General features: G+C 35.3%; 2 protein-coding genes across 3 annotated transcripts; one reads left to right on the forward strand and one right to left on the reverse strand.

Annotated features, from left to right (window-relative positions):
* Positions 1-1,471: 1,471 nt before the first annotated feature.
* Positions 1,472-2,967, reverse strand: LOC106372440 (probable CCR4-associated factor 1 homolog 10). Of its 2 annotated transcripts, none has more exons than XM_013812654.3 (2): positions 2,724-2,967; positions 1,472-2,605 (listed from the first exon to the last, which is right to left on the reverse strand). In XM_013812654.3, the coding sequence occupies exon 2, from the start codon at positions 2,558-2,560 to the stop codon at positions 1,724-1,726; it is 837 nt and encodes a 278-aa protein (XP_013668108.2). In that variant the 5' UTR covers positions 2,561-2,605; positions 2,724-2,967; the 3' UTR covers positions 1,472-1,723. The 2 variants fall into 2 exon arrangements, with proteins under 2 accessions (XP_013668108.2, XP_013668107.2); XM_013812653.3 differs by having other exon boundaries at positions 1,472-2,625.
* A 2,721-nt stretch (positions 2,968-5,688) lies between these two features.
* Positions 5,689-12,870, forward strand: LOC106372441 (protein ALTERED SEED GERMINATION 2-like). Its single transcript, XM_048742410.1, has 19 exons — positions 5,689-8,288; positions 8,418-8,486; positions 8,573-8,650; positions 8,934-9,068; positions 9,144-9,251; positions 9,324-9,452; positions 9,529-9,644; positions 9,729-9,846; positions 9,962-10,067; positions 10,240-10,376; positions 10,460-10,630; positions 10,720-10,830; positions 10,943-11,054; positions 11,272-11,606; positions 11,772-11,862; positions 11,979-12,074; positions 12,173-12,243; positions 12,321-12,448; positions 12,534-12,870. Exons 1-19 carry the CDS (start codon positions 8,217-8,219, stop codon positions 12,613-12,615), a joined length of 2,265 nt encoding a protein of 754 aa, XP_048598367.1. The 5' UTR covers positions 5,689-8,216; the 3' UTR covers positions 12,616-12,870.
* Positions 12,871-14,729: the final 1,859 nt, after the last annotated feature.

Here is a 14,729-nt window from a genome sequence, read left to right on the forward strand (position 1 = left end):
ATCTTAACCTTGCTTACCAATTTGTGATGAATAATTAAAAATAAAAATATCCATAATCTTACCTTTTCCACAACAGAACAAACTAACAGCCAAGTATACGAGTGCTTGACAGCTAAATCAATCAGAAAATGGGATTGAAAGTTTAGGCTTTTGAAAAAAATTAAATTTTCATCTTATCTAAACACTGATGATCCCTACTTTTAAGGGTTGAGAAATCTGTTTATTTTGTTTGTTAATGGATTGAAAATGTTTATGGCTGTATAGCATCCATGAAGCCAAATAATTACACATTTGACTTTTTCTTGTATATATTTAAGTATTTAACCAAACAAATAAAAGGATTATAAAACTAAATAACCGATGAAAAACCAGCAAAGCAGTGATATGTATCATTGCAAATAAGTGTAGATGGGGGGAGTATCTTGCTTTGTGCTGGGAAATGGGAACACTCAAACAAAATGACGGCTTCTTTCTTGTTAATACACAAAAGAAGAGGTGGCTTAACTTTGAACTTTTGAAGGAATAAACACGTGCTGCTGATTAGTTACATGATCCAATCCAACTATTCAAAGCACTCTTTCATGGAATACGTTAGAAATCTAAAAAAAAAAACTAATCGTTATAACTAGGGTTGGCACTGATATATTGCTGGTACAAAGCAATTTGATAAACATGCAAGGCCTTTGAATATCATTTCTCTTATCCATTACTAACTAAAATTACTAAAATCATTCACAAAGTACTAAAACAAATATATCCACAATTATATGAGTTGATTACACAGGTTTTTTAGACTAGAAGAATGTTTAGAGTACTCGAAGAAGAGTTGTCTAAGAGACATGTTTGTAAAACTTATTAAGCACATCTAATTTATTAGACGAACATGAAAAAGTGTAATCGTTAGATGATAATGCCACAGGCCTTTCTTCTCCTTCTGATGACCAGAGATCAAAGCCCACAAAACGACCAAATCAGAAGCCAAGTATACAAATAAAGGTCCAATGAGAGCCCACAACTAAAGGCCCAATTCAGACACCAAAGAATGTTAAAACTTAAAAGGTCGTCTTGACTATACACCAAATGCCTTTTTTTTTCTTACAGTACGCTACTGTTAGAACTTGCTGCTGCTGTAGTCCTTGATAGAATGATAGGATGGCTACTATTGCTTTGTTTCTTTTAAAGTCCCACTCATGTTCTTCAGGTGTACATAATATGATGATAATAATAAATAAGTCCTTGAGCTTTCCTTTAGGCCACAGTTATTGAGCATTTATATCACACAAATCAGCATTTGACATGTTTTACAAACTCGTTTATGGATTAACTACAAAATACACACATACTCTCCCTTCGACAGAAACCAAATTTTGCAAATCCAATTCCAACGCAGAGTCAGTTACAGCGAGATGGAACAAGCAACCGCTGCAAGAGACCGTTCACTTAAAAATGTCACATTGCTAAAAAAGAAAAATAAATTATAATTTTGAGATTTATTTATTAATGAAACGGGGTAGCTGAAATGATATACATTCAGAAACTCAAAGCTAAAACATTAACAACAACCCCTCCTCATTTGATCAAAGAGGTTTTTTCTTTCCCGAAAAGAAAAAAAAAAACAAAGAAACAACAATCACTTACTAAAACCAATTTACACAAACACAAAGTCTAATTGGTCTCACACTCACAAAGACTGAAAAAACCTAATGCAAATCCCCTCTTAAACTTAATTAGCAATAGCAGTACTAGTAGCAGAATCTTCCACACCTAGACCATACAAGACTCCAGTGTACTTATCAGTCGACCCAGGGAAATAACGTTCCTTGAGCTTCCTAAACGAGCCTAACGTGAGCAAGCTATCAGACCCAGCCTGATGACAAATCCCAACTCTCTCCACACCCATAAGCTCCGCAAGCCTGTTCAGCCCTCCGAAAAGCCCGTTGCAGAAAGTCATCAAGTACTTAATATCGTAAACCGTGGGGAAATACACAAACAACATCTTGAAGAAATCCGCCTGCCTGAGAGGCAGCTCCTTGCAAGTCAGAAGCTTCACCAAATAACCAAAATCATAACCGCCATGAAAAGTAATCCACGAGATCGAATCGTTCAACACGATCCCCGAGGACATCATCAGCTCCCCGAACCGGACCACGTCGATCCCCTTCTCGACGTTCTTCTTGAAATCGATCCCGCACTGGCGCAGCAGCTCGATGGACTCGCTAGCGTAGATGTCTTCGCCTATGTTAAACTCGCGGAAGTTGAACTGCCAGATGCAGAACTTGTCGGTGCCGCAGGTGGGGAGGTTGCCGTCCTCGTCGGAGAAGGTTAGACCGAGCTGGATCAATTTTAGGAGATCCACGTTTTCTTTGAGGGTGCGGTAGTTGAGATCGTTGTTATACTTGAACGTTTCCACGGGTTTGAGGACCACGCCGGGGAACTCGGTGTCCATGGCGATGAAGGGGTACTTGTCGACGATCTCGCGGATCAGCGCGAATTCCTCGAGGAGGTTGTTGTTCCAGACCTCTCGAATCATTATCGAATCTTCTTTGAGAGTCTCCGCCATAGGAATCACAGATCTGATAATAACACAGCATACGGACAACAAAACCTGTACGGAGATCGGTAGATCTGAGATAAAAAAAGAGAAAAATAAGAAACAGAAAAAATAACAAACGAACCGTAACTGTTAAACAGATTCAGGCAGGGTGGAGTGTAACGTAACGTACCTCAGATTAAGCAATAACAGATGTTCGAAAACGAACAGATCTAGAGGATACGCAGAGGAGTTCTCGGACAACGGGGAGAGAGGGTAGGTTTTGAGGATAAATAAAGAGAAGTGTGTGAACCAACTTGAACGATGTCGTTTTTGTTTGTCCGATGGAAGGTTCGTTACGACGACGTTTTACCGTGCGCCTTCTTACATCAATCATTACGTTTTGGGAGGGGGGCCCAGTTTGCGAATTATTATATCCGTATTGTCCGTTCTTCAGTTTTGTAATAATAATTTTATTTTTTTGTTTCTTAAATAATTGAATGATATTTTGATATGATAACCATTTCTTATTAATGTGCATCACGGAAATTCCGTTCGTTTCTAACTTCCATGATTTTTCTGCACTTTTTAAACAGTATTAATTGTCTTCATTTTCATGTTGAAATTGAACTATTGTAAGTGTCATATTGTAAAATCTTGTTATATTGAACGTATAGGAAAATCATAGCCGGTTTTAAATAAACACTTGTTTTAGTCCTAAAATTATAAACAACTGTTCAATGTAGATTTTATAGTTTTAAAACTATGAAATTATCAAAAATAATCTTAAAATATTTATGGATCCTTAAATCTGAAAGCTACCCATGAAAAAATAATATTCATTAGAATGCATATATACTGAATTTTGTTCGTGTTAAAAGTTATAGTCTAGTCAATCTAGTTGTTATACATTTCCTTTTGCTAAAAATATATACTTGTTATATGATTGACTTTGTTGATTCGTATACACGCATATGTACAAGACGTTTCATCCACAGATACATGCACCCATTAAACAACTTGTTGCTAACAACATTTTCTCTCTTCAATAATCATATTCTTTTTTTTAATGAATTCAATGTCTGTGGGGTAATCCAACCATAAAATGTTATAGACACCAATCTTATCTGATTCATGACGATTTATAAACGTCTCTGTTCATGCAGATAATCATTCTAGATCAAAAAACATGTAGTATATCATACTTTCATCAAAGTTAACATGTTGTTCATAAAAATCCGTAAAGCGATTCTCCAACTCAAACGAGTGCCAATAAATTGAACAAAGAAGACAATTATTAATGAGAAAAAGAATGATAAAGGAATATTGATTCTGATCATTATTAATACGGAGTCAAGGGCATCATCGTGCTTCCCACTTACCCTGAAGCATAATCTGCACCTTTGTAATAATTAATTCAGTTTTTTCATATAAACTAGTATACATCTTAATACTTACTTACAGTCAACGCATGTAATTTATTAGAAAATAACAAGTTATGATTCTGCTTCTTGTCTATTCTCCATCATCTACGACAATTCTCTATATAAAAAGTGTCCGAATTCAACACATTCACCAAAATCAAAGATTCTGCTTCTTGTTGTCCAGTAATAACTGATGCGTAATTGTTTGCTGGCCTGAGTGTAGATAACAATTACCGTTGATGACAAAAACAAATAAACGGCAACACGTGCTATATATGCCTGATTTCTTATGAGTTGGACATAGGCCTAGGTATTTTACCCCATAACCAAATCTGAACCTGAATCTGATTCGAATAATCCGAACCGAAATTTCAACCAAAGTAATAAACTATGATTGTTATTGAATGAATGTTTTTTCATTTAGTCTCACTCCCTCTTTGATACAATTGTGCTTTTAACTTGCAAATCGGTTTCAATCACGTCATATATGAAGATGGTATGCACTACATAAGCTTGTTATTAGTCATGGTACACTAGCGTATGTGATATTTAACAGTGAATCCAAGCATAATGTAATTCTTCAGTCATAAGAATACCAAACTAATAACTTTATTTGTTAACTACAAATGTTAATCTGAAAACCTTTCTGAATAACGGTATAATTATAATGTGCAGCTTTGGTCTTGGGGGTGTAGTGTACTTAATGGCTAACTCTGCTAAAGGACTTTGTTAAAGTACAAATATAAAATGATTTTTCAAAACTTTCATAAAGATTAAAACAAAAGTATACAGTTTTATGGATATTAAATTTATATCCATATATAATATATTTTCAAGTGATAACTTTTTTATATCTGCATTTTCACTATTTTCGATATTCAAATTGTTAATTATATTCATTTTATTTTTTAAACAAACGGAAAACACAACTAAGTTTTTTTTAATCTATAAGCATTGAACATCTGCAATGAACATACTATTTTCTTTTTATAATTTACACAAAAATATAAAAATAGAACAATTCTATTATAAAGTAACTTTTGCTCCAATGATATTTTTCTATATTCTACTTTATAAAATAATATTATGTAAGCAAAAATTGTTCGAGTTGTTTTATTTCAGCGTAAACTATATAAAAAAAAGTAGAGCAATTGGAGATGATCTTAAGCATCATCATATATAGTCCTGCCGCCTGTTAATCCATATTTCCACCGCATTAGTTACTTTAACACTACTATCACTTTTAACTATTCTAATCGTTGGCTAATGGCGTGTTACCCTCGCTAAAGGCCCAATCAATTACGAGGAGGACATTATTAACAGATAATACGGCAAAGAGACAGAACTGATGAATAAGAAAAAGACAAATCCAACGGCTCATATCGTCTCTCAGATCACATCAAACGACCAACGACAAAGCCTGGCCTTTGATCGAGACACGTTTCTCTTTCCGACGAACCATAGCCAAGCGTTTCTCATCCGTACTTACTTTTCTCCCCTCCCTCTCTGTTTCTCACCTTATTTTCTGATTCCAGTGAATCTGGCTTCAGATTTTGTTCATTCTAGGGTTTTACGATTCTCTATTTAACTTCTCTTTTCTTTCGATAGCGAGCAAACCGAGCCGACACATATACATTTGTTGCATGCAAGAGAGTGATATAATACATATAAGACTAAAGGAAATAAACTCATCTGTATCTTCAAAAAAAAAAAAAAAAAAAATAAACTCATCTGTATCCGTTCCAGATTCAACCCTGAGTGTATCATCAGTTCATCACCGTTCTTTCTAGATTCAGTTTTTTTTTTCTAGATTCAGTTCTGTCTAGACTCGGTTCTTTTGAAAGAGATCTAGGGCTGTAAATCAGAGAAGAAACCCTAATTTACATTATTGTGTCAGTACTTAGATTTGTACTTTCCTTTTATGGAACCATCGATCGAGGTCACGTTTTAGTTGCTATTATTCCTAGATTTGATTTCAAGTACCGTCTATCTGTACTTGTGTCTTTTTTTTTTTTTTTTTTCTGTTTAACTCTCTTTTATCATCGGTTTCTGGGCTATAGTTACCTGAATATAAATGAATATACATACATATATGTTTTTTTTCTATATAGTACATGCTTAAATATGGTCGCAAATAAATATATGTTGATGGGGGAAAAGAAGTTGACAGAAGAGACCGAGCACACAAAGGGAGAATTGTATAAAATTAATATGTATACAGTTTACTTTTGCGTGCTCATTCTCGTTCTGTCATAACTTCTCCTTCATGAATCTTGGTGATCATTTGTTAGCTCATGTCTGTATACCAATTTATATATACATGTGTTGCATATATACCAAATTTTCTTTGATTGGCATATGATATAGGTTCTAGACTTCCAAGATGATCTTGTCTTATAATATCTTTAGACATGACATATATGTGAATGTGTGTATACACAGACCCTATCTCACTATCTGTTAGACCTCTCATAAGATCTGTTTGGGTTACGTTTCGTTGACCAATTTTGCTTGCTAGACTCGTTGGAGTATAATGTTTATATTCTAAATCTCTATTGTCACTGGAACAAACACGTTTTGTTTTTGCAGACGATCTAGATCACAACTATATTGAATGTCCCCCAACTATAAAAGGTTAGTCAACTATTTATAGAATACACTTGAATCCATGGAATAAGATTAGATTGGGTTTATCAATGGTTTAATGGCGACAATCAACAAAAGTTGGGAGTTGATGAGCTCTTAATCAGAGGAATTGTAGTTTATGTGTTGGTTAAGTGACTATTGTGATCTAAGGTCTTTTGATTAGCTGTGCACAATCAAGAGGTATAATCAGCCAGAGATGGTCAGATATACACTGATACGTCTGAGAGTGAGCTAATATCCGATTGTTGTGGTGAAGAAAAAGATTATCGTCTAGCAAAAGCAATTTAATAGGAACATTTAACTATCCTACCATCAAACGTTAGTTGAGGTTTTACTGGATTTGTTATATAAATATTAGATTAGTAATAAATGTCTATTGTGTTTTGGCTAAATAGATTTTTCGTAGTTATGTTTTAGCAAATCCGTAGTATATGGCGGACTCACGTCTTTAAGACTGGAAAAATTGGTATACCCATTCATTACGTTGGTTAATACTACTATGGAACAAGATTGCATAAAACATCTTTAAGTTATCTCTCTATGCATATGTGTGCTATGTATTAGAGATATACTTGGTGCCTTTTAATGGTTATGTAGTTGATGACTTGATATCACAAATGTGTACAAAAGACATATACATGCATATGTTGTTCAGATGACCAAAAAATAGAGCACTGAACATTGTGGATTTTAGAATATGACTTGGATGAGTTCTGTGGTCTTGTACAGTTGTGATATACTGCCTATAAGATTGCATATACAACATATACTGTGTTGCTCCTGCGTCAAGTAGCCTCTCTCTTACGTAGGATTTGTTGGAGTTGTTGGTTCTTCGATCAGTAGGATATATGTTGTATCCAAATTCTTTGGCAACTAGTGATGTCAGTATATACCAAGACTGTTTCTTCAGTTTCATTACAAGTAATAAAAAATTTATGTTTGGTTACGATAAATCTTTAAGCGTGACGCTTTGTTATATGTCATTGACCCGGAATAGACTTTCATTCCTGTGCAGGGATGCATGAACTTTCATGACGATGATTCTATGAAATTAGACTATAATTTAATTAAATTTGGTTTGCTGATGTTCTTAAACTGCAAAAAAAGAAAAGTAGAATGGCTTTGATGTGTGCTGAACACATGATGATATCCAGATCCAGCATTGCATGCTAAGGATCTTGCCGTAGAGTATGTAGAAGCCTACTAGTTCCATGGATTGTTCTACTTTCAAAGGATTTTATAATTCTCAATTTCGGAAGAAAATGCAGAATTAATAATGGGCTGTTTCATACAAACCTGATTTTACAAGAATTCTACAATGGGCCGAAAAAATAATTACTGCTGAGACCAGTCAACCTCACCAATAATTACTCGATTTTGACAAAGCAGCACAGTAAATTAAATCGTAAAGAAACGAACGGCTCAGATGTGTTGGGAGTACATGGATACGCAACATATATGCGCAGGGGATCATCCATCAGTAGAATGATCCAGCGGGTACGGTGAAAAAAAAAAAGCAAAGCCAAGAGGCAAAGGGGCTTTTATTTTGCTGTGTATTTGTCTCGAGCTTCTTTCTTTCTTCTCTATCTGATCGGTGGTGGCGATCGCTTTCGAGCATGGAAAATCTAAGCTTCCATGATGGTAACATCTTCAATCTCCTCCACTCGAGGTCCACGGAGCCAAGTCATGTACGTTTCTCTATTCAATCCCTTTTACTTTTCCTCAATCAGACTTTTCTTCACTTTATATTTTGGCTCATTGCTTAGTGTAACCCAAAACTAATTGAGTCTTTGTGGGAGTGTTGTTTGTATGTGTAGGACGTTGATCAAAGAATGCAATTACATTCTTCATTGGTTCGTAGACTCTCCCAGGAACAGGAACTCGAGGTAATCTTTTTTTTATTATTATTGGATTTGTTTATTTATAACTTAATTGAATTCATGAATGTTTATTGTGTGTGTGTGTGTGGCAGGGACATCAAGGCTGTGTTAATGCTATCTCATGGAACTCTACTGGATCACTCTTGGTTTCTGGATCAGATGATTTAAGGGTAAATATCTGATTCCTTTAACCTTCCTTGCGTTATCCTGATAAACTAAAAATTTGTTTATGAGCGTCTTTGGTTTGCTTAAGATGTCGCAGAGAACAGTTTATAGTGATCCGGAGTGATGTTTAGTGGATAAAAGTTCATATTGTTGTTATTATAGATTTGGAGGAGAGTGAATGATTTGTAAATTATAATCCGTTTGAGCATCTGATTTCTGTTGAGAGGTTCTGTAGTGTTGACTTGTATTGAATGTTAAAATTTTTTTTTTTTTGGTTGTAATTTGTAGGTTAATATTTGGGATTACTCCAGTCGAAAGCTTGTGCATTCTGTAGAGTCGGGGCATACTGCCAATATATTCTGTACCAAGTTCGTCCCTGAAACCTCTGACGAGCTTGTCGTTTCTGGTGCTGGAGATGCTGAAGTATGTTAAACTCACTCCTTTTTCGGTATTGAATTTGGTATTCATTGGGATGTGTCTTTGTCATATATTATATAGGTTAGGCTATTCAATCTAGCCGGGTTAAGAGGTAGAGCAGATGATGACAATGCTCTTACACCGTCGGCAATGTACCAATGCCACACGCGGAGAGTGAAAAAGCTAGCTGTAAGACCTCTTTTTTTAATAAGTTTTTTGGTGTCTTCCATTTTCAGCTGTTTGTTTTTTACCATCATGCAGGTCGAACCAGGCAACCCCAATGTTGTATGGAGTGCTAGCGAAGATGGGACTCTGCGGCAGCATGATTTCCGTGAATCCACCTCTTGTCCTCCTGCTGGATCCGCTCACCAAGATTGCCGCAGTGTTCTTGTAATATTCAAATTTGGTTACATGTTGATTAGCTCTGAATTTTGCGATGCCTTGTTGATAGCTCTGAGTTTTGCAGCTTGACCTGCGAAGTGGAGCCAAAAGAGCACTAGCGGATCCTCCTAAGCAGACTCTGTCCCTGAAGTCGTGTGATATAAGTGCCACAAGACCACACCTACTTCTCGTTGGTGGGAGGTATTTGTCACCGTGTTTGTGAATCAAATTTCTCTCCTTTTTCTTAATTAACGTCTTAGTTATTTTTTTTCTCTCCTTTGACAGTGATGCGTTTGCTCGTTTGTACGATAGAAGGATGCTCCCTCCGTTGACATCATGTCGGAAAAGGATGCCTCCGCCTCCATGTGTCAATTATTTCTGTCCCATGCATCTTTCTGAACGTGTTAGTTTTATTTGATTGATATTAATATACTCTTCTACTTCAGCATTGCTGTGTTCTTAAATAAAAGGCTTTTTAATTCAAACTCACTGTCCACTACGTATTTGGAATATTTCAGGGGCGAACAAATTTGCACCTAACTCATGTAACTTTCAGTCCTAATGGTGAAGAAGTTTTGCTCAGTTACAGCGGGGAGCATGTGTACCTGATGAATGTAAATAATGGTATTTACAGTTTACATGCTTGCTGCTTTAAGCTTAAATTCCGTGAATAGTTAAGCATACGGGTATATAATTGCATTTGCTAAGAGAAAGAAGTGAATATTCATATTGGAACGAAACTTGTTTTGATTCTTCTCGCTGTACTTTGATTCTTACCTTGATTTGTTACATGTAGGCGTTGGAACCATGCAATACACACCAGGAGATGTAGCGAACTTCTTTTCTTTGAGTAACATTCTCCATGATGTAGAATCTACACCTCAGGTTTCCACCACTCAAAATGGCTTTCACAGAAATGGCAACGCTGCAATGGTACGCACATCCCTATTGTAATTGTTTCATAAAGTGACCTTGCCATCCCATTTGCTTAGTGCATCTGACTCTATTCTTTTCAGTTAAAGAAGTGCACCGAATTGGTAGAACTTGCTAAAAGTTCTTTAGAAGAGGGTACGGATATTTTCTATGCAATTGAGGCAGCTAATGAAGTTCTGGATGCGCATTCTAATGATATTGAGTCAGCCGTAAGGCATGAATGCCTTTGTACTCGTGCCGCATTGTTGCTCAAGGTCCTTTAAAACTGGTGCCTGTAATTACCTTGAATCCCTACGTTAGTCCTCGCTGATAATCTCAATCAGTTGAATTCTTTATTTTCCAGAGGAAGTGGAAGAATGATGCTCATATGGCCGCAAGAGATTGCCAAAATGCAAGGAGAATTGATGCTTCATCTTTTAAAGCACATTACTACATGTCTGAAGCATTGCAGCAAGTAAATTCATAGCTCTGATTGCAGTTAAAATTTTATTTTACGATCTGACATACTGTTGGTCCTTTATTTTGGTCACCTTTCCATTTTCGTATATATTCGTGCTTTCATGCAGTTGGGAAAGTGTAAAGAAGCTCTGGATTTTGCGACTGCTGCACAACAATTGAAACCATCGGATGCTGATATAGTGGCAAAGGTGGAGAGCATTAAAAGGGATCTTCAAGCAGGTTTGTGACCTTTAGTGTATGTCTTTTCTTCTAGATGAAACTGCTTAGTTGTTTTATATATTTTCTTGCTGTTCCTGTTTAGTTGTATTGTTTTTCGCTTTTTCATAAATTATAATCATCTGTTACTAGTAAGCAATTACGAGAATATAATACAGATCAAGGGTTCTTATTTTTACATTTTAATATCCATGTACTTGTTTTTTGATTGACAAATTAGCTGGAGCTGACAAAAAAGAGGAGCCAGAAGGAGGAACTGGTAGAGTACTTTCTTTGAGCGACATACTTTATAGATCAGAGGCGAACAGTGACAGTTCGCATGATATGTCGAGATCCGAAGGAGACCAGTCTGATTATGATGAGGAATTAGAGGTTGATATTCAAACTTCCATGTCAGATGATGAAGGAGGAGATCCAGACTCGAATGCTATGCGTGGTAGCCTAAATCTAAGAATTCATAGAGTAAGTGATGATAATAAGCCCATAGAAAATTCTGGTGATAATGGCTCCTCAGGAACTGCATCGTCATCTCAAAATGATAGAACCTCTTATCAGGTTAGTTTTCAGATTATGCAACTGTTCGATTGTATTTCAGAAAAAAAAAACTTAGCATATTAAATTTGTGTTCCAGTTAGTATTTGGTTTCTTGTGTGTTGTGTTTCATACTCCTCGTTAACTTGATGTATACCATCTACCCCATTGGTTTCTTGGTGATTAAAGCCGGAGGGAGCCATTGATATGAAGCGTAGATATATTGGCCACTGTAACATTGGAACTGATATTAAGCAAGCCAGTTTTCTCGGCCAGAGAGGTGCGTTTTTGTGTTCGGGTTGCAAATTTTATGTTCATCTGAATGCAATTCCAGCGAGGTAGGAAAAAGATTACATAGTTATTGACTTTCTGTGAACATTTATTACCACATTTTAGGTGAATATATTGCGTGTGGAAGTGATGATGGTAGGTGGTTTATATGGGAGAAGCAGACGGGGAGGCTTATGAAAGTACTTGTTGGCGATGAAGCAGGTTTTTGTTTGTTGTTTATCACTTCTTTCCATTAATATATAAATCATTTTTTCTCGAATTTCATTAGTTGGCTAAAAAAATTTATCTTTTGTTTCTAGTTGTGAACTGCATCCAGTGCCATCCGTTTGACAGCGTTGTAGCAACGAGTGGAATCGATAACACAATAAAGGTAAGCAAGTGCCCATGCAATTTTTAATTGAAGAGCTCTTAAACTAACATTTGGAAGTTGAAAAAATGTGTGTGGAGATGTGGAGTCCAATCGCATCAGTGCCATCGATTGTAGCGGGTGGATCAGCTGGACCTGCAACAGCCAATGTAGTGGAAGCAATGGAGAGTAATCAACAGAAGCTAAGCCGCAATCGAGAGAACCCTCTGTGAGATTTTCTGTGATACTAAGCTAAGGCAGAAGGAATCAGAGTTTGTAAAGTTAAATTTTGGTGTTTTGTTATCCATTTGTAGGTCTGTGGAGCTTCTGCAGAGGTTTAGGATGCAAGAGTTTGCAGAAGGGAACTTTCACCCATTTGAATGTACTCAGAGCTAAAAAAACAGGATGGGGACTGTATATGTAAAGGGAAAGCTTGCTTTGTGAAGGTGCTGGTGGAGTATCAATGGCTTTGAATTTTAATAATGAAAAATAAAGTCTGTGACTAAGTTTTCAAATGCAGCAAAAGCTTTGTCCCTGTAAAACTCATCGACAGCTTCCTTTTAGCCTTTTTTTACTCGTGTTGTATACTGTATAGTGCGATATTTACTTCTTCTGGGTGCAAGTTATCAATCTCCTCTCTTTTGAAATTTAGTTTTATTTTTTGTTCTGTTTCGTTTGGAGAGACACACCACAAGGGTCAAGGGTGTGTGTGTCCGATCTTCGTGTTTAATATTTGATTGTTAGTATAAATTATGACCAGCTATACTTTAACTTTTCACGGATCCCACCTACGTGCTTCTGCATTACTAGATTTTCTTGATGTTATTATTATTGGTTAATGGTTTGTAACGTACGAATTCCTACCTAATCGTTCTAAAACATTCTTTACTAAACGCAATATGTATATTTATTGTTGAGATGGTTGTTTATTGAGCCTCACAAAACAAGAAACATGTCTTCAACTTTTACGGTTTCCTTTTGGTTGAGAATTTATAAAGTATGTAGTTTCTTATTTGTATATTGTAAGAGATGTCTTTCTCTCTTTCTTTTTAATATAATTTATATGCGATGTCAGCTTTTCTTTCGGATATGAAGGCATGTGATAAAGTATATGCATGAACCGTATCATGATACTAAAAATGTTTTTTGTTTCAAATTTAATTTTCTTTTCTCAAGCACTTTTGAAGACATTTGGTCATTGGTATTTTCTCTAATAGTTATATAAAATTTTGAGATGATTTGAGTTACTAAATATATGCATATTACAAATGATCTTGACCTATTTATATAAAAGTTAGGTAAATATGCTAGTTTATGAAAATGATGTTAAATTAAGCTTTAAAATTTATATTGGAAAGGTTGGGTGGAACTACCTAATAAGATAAGGGGACAAAAGGCATTAGACCGTTGGAGAGAATTATTGACATTATTTTAAGGTGTGTTTAGAAGTTTTTGTCAATAATTGATATATTCTTGAGAGTTACTTGAAACCCTACTCCTTTTTCTTCGACGGTATTAATTACTATTGCTCATAATAATAGTTATTAATTTTATGACGTCGAAGGAAAAATATATTCTTTACAGGAAATGTGTAAACTATATAGTCTATAGCATTCTAGCTATCGACTAAAAAGCAACTTACAAAAATAATAGACATCTTATTCTTTATCTGATGATAACAAAATACTAGACGTATCATATGCATTCACCAGTTTAGCTATTCATTATTCAGGTTTTAGTCTATTACATTTGACGTTGATGGTTTTACACTCATTTTTCATATAAATTTGTTTATTGCAGCAACAATAAAAATTTCTTTGTTAATTCTTGGTAAATTGTATACCAAGTGAGGTGATGTAAATTGTATATTATCAAGTATTCTTATAAATAACGTATCTTATATTCATTTTTTGACCTAGTTGGGAAAATAATTAGCAAATGAAGAAAATTCAACTCAAACGACCATGTCTGGATCCTTTTAACTCAGGTGCTGCAACTAGAAAATATTTTTGTCCTAGCACCATTATATTAGTTTTTAACTGCAAACAATTTAAAAGGAATATTTTGATATTTCTTCATTTTCTCATACCATTTTGTAACAACACATAAAATACAAATAATTTGATAGCTAATTTAAATGTGTAAATTCACGAAACAGACCGTGACATAGAAATATTCTGCTATATACAGAAAACTAAATAAATATTGCCTAATGAGTGGCTTATTACATATGGTTATGAGTGAAAGAGTGAGCGAGTGAGTGTATATAAAACGACGACACCTCATAACTTCCTCCACTCCATGGCTTTTGTTCCCATATTGCACTCTGCATTATCATCTTCATCTCTCTACTTTCTCACCTCCAATGGTGAACATGAAATTGCACTTCTTCTTCTTCAGCTGTGAGTGATATTATCAAGTTCTCATGTATCAACAAAACAGCTTCTCTTAATCATCCTCCGTTCACTCTAATATCACTTTCCATTTCATTCTACGTACGTACATAAACA

The sequence above is a fragment of the Brassica napus genome, chromosome A10, assembly GCF_020379485.1.
Source record: "Brassica napus cultivar Da-Ae chromosome A10, Da-Ae, whole genome shotgun sequence".
Lineage (NCBI taxonomy): Eukaryota > Viridiplantae > Streptophyta > Magnoliopsida > Brassicales > Brassicaceae > Brassica > Brassica napus.

What these genes read in the sequence shown, in the direction of transcription:
- LOC106372440 (XM_013812654.3), bottom strand. Translation starts at nt 2,560, where the DNA reads ATGGCGGAGACTCTCAAAGAAGATTCGATAATGATTCGAGAGGTCTGG.
- LOC106372441 (XM_048742410.1), top strand. Translation starts at nt 8,217, where the DNA reads ATGGAAAATCTAAGCTTCCATGATGGTAACATCTTCAATCTCCTCCAC. An exon ending in CTGGTGCTGGAGATGCTGAA is followed by an intron (nt 9,069 to 9,143) that starts GTATGTTAAACT and finishes TATATTATATAG; the next exon opens with GTTAGGCTATTCAATCTAGC. An exon ending in GTGCCGCATTGTTGCTCAAG is followed by an intron (nt 10,631 to 10,719) that starts GTCCTTTAAAAC and finishes TTTATTTTCCAG; the next exon opens with AGGAAGTGGAAGAATGATGC.